This window comes from Triticum aestivum, chromosome 1B (assembly GCF_018294505.1).
Source record: "Triticum aestivum cultivar Chinese Spring chromosome 1B, IWGSC CS RefSeq v2.1, whole genome shotgun sequence".
Classification (NCBI taxonomy): domain Eukaryota; kingdom Viridiplantae; phylum Streptophyta; class Magnoliopsida; order Poales; family Poaceae; genus Triticum; species Triticum aestivum.
In genome coordinates this window covers 684,189,323-684,194,905 of record NC_057795.1, presented here as the reverse complement: position 1 = coordinate 684,194,905, position 5,583 = coordinate 684,189,323, and the positions used below count along the sequence as shown (strand labels likewise).

The following is a 5,583-nucleotide window of genomic DNA, read 5'->3' as shown; positions in this document are numbered from 1 at the left end:
TCATCTTATTCCGAGTGAGAACGCGTGCGCGCGCGCGCGCGCGCGTGTGTGTGTGTGTGAGAGAGAGAGAGAGAGAGAAAGACCTTAGGATTGACCACATTCAAACACATTCCGATCGTGTGAGCGCTAAGGCCAGCGCTAACGAGGATGCAAAGGAGGATAAGCGGCAACACAAATGTGATTTCGTGATAAAATAAAGGGTGTGGACCTATTGAGGTATTAAGTCATGCTTATTAGGTTAATCCCGTGTGTTATTTTTTTCTCCCCTTGCAACGCACGGGCTCATTTATTTTAGGATGGATTTCAAAACAATGTTTTTTGAAATAGCCTAGATCATGGATAAAAAAAAGATGCTACTTGCATTGAAAAATGATTTTCTGATGAGTTGAATGAAAATACGTTAGCATCTCCTTATCAAGGAATGAAATCAATCTACCTAGAAACAATGCATTGAGAAACAATAAAATAATGGCATAAAAAATCGAGCAGCTATGCGAATTCAATGCGCAAAAAAACCAAATACAAAAGTGACATAACAGGATTGACTTGATTCCACCAGGGCAACAAATTAATCACATATGAGCAGCACTACAGAAAGTGTATCAGCGGGAAACTAATTAAGGCAATATATTATCGCTCACATAAATCCTAGCAAAAAGAAAACACTGAGATCACATAAAAGGGTCTGCAGGAGCTGGGGTGGTGTTATGAGATGATAAGGGTGCCATTATATTATCGTCTTGCAGGTAATTATTTTCTTGTCGAGATGCTCTTAAAGCTGAGCTATGTGCGTCTATGAAAGGTTTGTCCTTCGCAATACAGAGAAGTGAGCTACCTATGGAGATGGATTCAGTTGTGGCAGTCAAGTTGATCCAGGCTTCAGTGATGGAAAGACATATAGGTCTACACGTCGGTCATTAAGGAGATTAAGTATCTTATGTCCCTTAGTGAAACTTGTATTACTCATGTAAATCGTAGCCAAAATAAAGTTAGTGATAGCCAAGCAAAATTTGCTCGTGTTGAGGGCAGAACCATGAATTGGTTAGGGTCTGGTCCTTCGGAAGTTTTAGAGCTAGCTGTGATTGACTGTATGAACCTTGGTGTCGAGTAATACAATATTTTCACCCACAAAAATATTGTATTACTGCGATCCTCTCCACTTGCAGCCTCCCAGATCCTCTCCAGTGTCGGCCACACCACAGCACACCATGTTGAAGTCATGGTTCTCTGTGTTGTTGTTAGTTCTAATGGCCTGCGCGCTGCATGTTTAACACTAGCGCTGATCAGCTCCGGTGGTTGGGTACCTGTCACTACTAGCGAGGAATTGTGAGTTTGAATCCTGGCCGAAGCAGCTCTTTTTTACCTTGTTTTTTACACCAAGGGTTGCTCCTACGTGGGCCAGCCCAGGCGAAGATTTCCCGGTGCGAATCCCCGCCAGTCTGCCGCAAAATGCAGCAGATAGGAGCCCTCCCTAGCCAGCGCACGACCGACGGCAAGTACCAACCGGCCGTGCAAGGGCTAGCCCGCGTCGCCCATCGGCAACCAATTCCTTTGGGCCACCGGTGCCCTGCCAGGGTCCAGCACGCCTTCTCACCAAACATATGCTGGTCCCCTACCAACCGATCGAATCGATCTACGGTGCCACCGCCGTACGCATCTCGAGAGGACGGATTAAATTTATTGCTTCTATTACATTGATCTACCGCCGTCGTTGCTTTGCGTACATAATCTCATCCCGGAGCAGCCACCATCACCGCGAAGCTTATTGCTTCACGCGATTAGCTTCCATGAATGAGCTGGTTGGCTCCCGCAGATTCAACCCTACAATAATACATACTCTAGATCAATTTGCACAACCTCTTATCAACCTAGCTCATGATATCACTTGTTAGAATAATTTGAGGCCATTGTCAATCCGTCGGGGACAAGCAATCACAGCAATGGCACCAATATATGTTAATGGGATTGATTAACATGAATGCATCCTCACCGGGACCACTAATTAATCTCATATATGAGCACCAGTCAAAAAGTGTACAAGGAAAAACTAAATAATACATCATATTGATTGTCTAGGGTGGATTTCAAAACGATTATTTCTTAAATAGTTAACATCATGGATAAAATGAAGAGGTTCAACTTGCATTGAAAAAGTTTTTTTTAATGAATCGAACGAGAACACATGAGCGCCTCCTTATCAAGGAATAAAATCAGGCTACCTACAAACGGTGGGTAGACAGACAAATGAAAAAGGGAATAACAGATCGAGCTATGTAGAAAAGATGCACAGAGAAACAACTAAAATAGTGGCATAACAGATACACAAAGTGTACCATGAAAAACTAAATAAGACATCATAGTGTCGCTCACATTGATCCTCGCTGAAAAATATTTAGATTATCTAAAAACGAAATACTTGAACCACATGGCGCCTATTAGTTGCTTCCAGGTAAGTCCATCATCCAACATGGTGTATACGCAAAAGAAATCTCTTCCGTTGAATAGTGACAGCGGGGCCTCATCTCACCCAGGTATCTTACCCTTGAGTTGCTTAAATGATAGGCTACCGTTGAACAAGAGCACACCCCTCTTTCATTAAACAAGACAATTTCTTTATAGGGATGGAAACCGATACAGTCAGGACCTTCAATGGAAGTGTCACACTTTTTAGGCCAATCTGTAATGCTAACAAGATCTTCGTCATCAGAGTCCCAATCAAAACCATCTCTCGCTAGTGTTTCGTTGTATTCATCTATTATGAGCTTAGGGTTGACATCGCTCTTCAACAACAACCGTATCTGCTCAGGCGACTGTGGGATCCATGGTCCAGGGTGCCAATCTTGTTTGCTAAATGCTGGCTGAAGGTTGATTTCATTCTTGAAAACCCAGTTTGCCACACCAGACGATTCATGAAGAAACCAAACTCGAAACGTGCATCGCACATTGGTATTCACTACACAATAGACCCCTTTCTTCGATTTGCCTAGACGAAAATGTGATCCTACTCCTCCTTTTGGCAACTTGATTACCTGGTACTTATGACTCGACAAGTTTATTCTGTAAAAAGATAATCAAGATTAATTGCCAAAATTATTCCTTTTTACAGAAATAATAGTACTAAGAAGAATAAATCAAAGTGCCTTAGTGTGAGTAATACCTCAAAAGAATTACTCAAATTATATTGACAAAAATAAAACTAGAGTAACAATTGTGGAGTTTGTGAGTGTGAGAGTACATACATACCTGAAGAGGAAATCATCTTTTACGTGTGGTGAAGGAACGTAGAGTGATCCTTGCCAATAAGCGGCGTAGTACATATGCTCATCACGGTCGCGGCGACAGGAGTTTACATCGTCGACGGTTCCAGCAACGGCAGCAGCCTCACCTTCTCGAACAAATGGCGTCTCGTTCCAACGGTCTGTCGTTGACGAGAAGACATGCATGACATACGGCGTAGGCGGCCACTCGGCGGTCATGTCAGGTGGTGGAACACGAGGGATGTAGAACACCTGGTAGTGCGGTGAGACGGTGGGGTCATAGACGAGGTAGCGGTTGTTGTGGCAGCGCCCGCACATGGCCGGCCATGAGCACGCGCACGGCAGTAGGGGCAGCGGCGCCCATTGCCGCGTGGCCGGATTGACCACCTTGGCCCTGCGTTGCCGGCTCTTGCTGCGGACCAGGAAAAGGCCGTTGCAATGATCCTGTACGCCGGGAACGTCTAACCGGCTTTCCGCGAGGTATTCAAGCTCGCCGGGGATGTGGCGCGCGGCGGAGCGGCGCCCAAAGAGCCTCGGTGGATAGATGTTGAGTTCGTCGTAGACGGCGGCGTCAACGGAGAGCGGGAGAAGGTCGGCGCGCAGGAGGCGGTGGTGGTCGATGGCGGCGCGCCAGGCCTTGCAGGCGCAGCGGGAGACGGCGAGGCTGCGCGGGGGCAGGCGGCGGAGTATGTCCAGCAGGATGTCGATGTGCATCGTATCCATGTCTCACCGTTCGTGGGTTGAGTAGGCTTTGGGAGAGGAGACGAACGAGGCCCTAGCTAATTCCGATCGATGGTGGACTAGTTATAGGTAGGTCATGTGTGTTGGTAGGAAAGCTGCTCGGTCCGCATGATAACTTTGCAATGATCCGGCTACCTTGATGGCCCGTTTAAACCGATCCGGCTTGCCCTCCTTCTCCTTCTCCTTCTCCTTGTCAATGAGGATCTTTATGTTTCTCTTCGCGGTGGCTCGAGACAACGCGACATAGAGTTGATCATGAGTGAACACCGGATTAGATAGGTACACGCCAACAATCGGGATGGTCTGCCCTTAAGCCTTGTTAATTGTCATAGCAAGCTAAGCCTTATAGAAAATTGCTTCCTCTTGAATTTGAATGGAAACATGTCGTACCATGTCCAGCAAGATGTCCATGTCCCACTGTTACGTCCGATGGAGAGGAGACGGACGAGGCCTAGCTACTTCCGATCGTGGAGGACTTGTTTTCGCGAGGGAAATTAAAGGACCGATGATGATGAGAACTAGGATGTAGCCTAGTGGCAAGGGAGCGCAGTGGCATCTCCAGCAACCAGAGTTCGAGCCACGTCGGGGACGAATTTCTAGTTTCTCACAAGGGATGCTTCTCCTATATCAATAAACCATGGGTGCTAGTGCCCATGAGTTTCATCTTTTTTTTAAAGGACCGATGATGGATTAGTTATAGCTAGGTCCTGCGTGCGTGTTGGTAGAGGAAGGCACGAGAACTTTGCTATGACCCGTTTAAATCGATGCGTGCTCAAAAAAAAAAAGGTCGATGCATGCTCGCAGCACGTCATGTCATGACTTTATATATACTACCTCCGTTTCAAAATAGATGATCTAACTTTATACTAAGTTAGTATAAAATTGGGTCATCTATTTTGAAACAGAGGGAGTACGTATTTTGGAACGGAGGGTTACAACTTTATACTCGATGGCTAGTTTTTTTTTTTTTTTTTGCGAAAGCGATGGCTAGTTTAGTTAGGCACCCGATCGAACACGTCCTCCAGCTATGACGTCACATGCACGGTTGCACATATATGACCGCGAGGCGGTCTTTTTTTCCTTTGGATCCAAAGAATTGACGACGCTCCTTTTCCTCGTTCGTTATCGATTTGACGCTTCGGTCCTTTTTTTTTCTTTTTCGAATTGCCACCAGCTAAAATTAAGTGGTTATTTGTGAATAAAATGCTGCTACAATTGAAAGGGTTTTCTGATAACAGGTGTGATTGGGTAATGAAGACCATAAGTGAGGGGCCATGTAGGGGTTCGAGTCAATGATTGAATTGGCCCATACTATAAAACTTTTAAAGGTTTGAGCAAGGTGATGCAATGTCTCCCTTGCTATTTGATCTGCCTGCTGATGCTTTAGCTGTCATTTTAAAGCAAGCAGGGGATAATATTCTAGTAAACAATATGATGATGGCACTATTTTCCTCCATTTGGATCTGTCCATGATTCTCTAAATGGCAAGATATCTATGACAATTTGAATATTCAACAACCACCTTACTCCTATCTAGCAGTGGCAAAAGATCTGTGGTCCAACAATCAAAAGGTATGGAACAACC

At 45.3% G+C, this 5,583-nt stretch overlaps 1 protein-coding gene across 1 annotated transcript; it reads right to left on the bottom strand.

Moving 5' to 3' along the window:
- Positions 1-2,282: 2,282 nt before the first annotated feature.
- On the bottom strand, positions 2,283-3,971 carry LOC123082507 (uncharacterized). The gene is made up of 2 exons (XM_044504837.1): positions 3,244-3,971; positions 2,283-3,057 (listed from the first exon to the last, which is right to left on the bottom strand). The coding sequence occupies exons 1-2, from the start codon at positions 3,969-3,971 to the stop codon at positions 2,436-2,438; spliced, it is 1,350 nt and encodes a 449-aa protein (XP_044360772.1). The 3' UTR covers positions 2,283-2,435.
- Positions 3,972-5,583: the final 1,612 nt, after the last annotated feature.

What these genes read in the sequence shown, in the direction of transcription:
- LOC123082507 (XM_044504837.1), bottom strand. Translation starts at nt 3,971, where the DNA reads ATGCACATCGACATCCTGCTGGACATACTCCGCCGCCTGCCCCCGCGC. An exon ending in AAAGATGATTTCCTCTTCAG is followed by an intron (nt 3,058 to 3,243) that starts GTATGTATGTAC and finishes ATCTTTTTACAG; the next exon opens with AATAAACTTGTCGAGTCATA.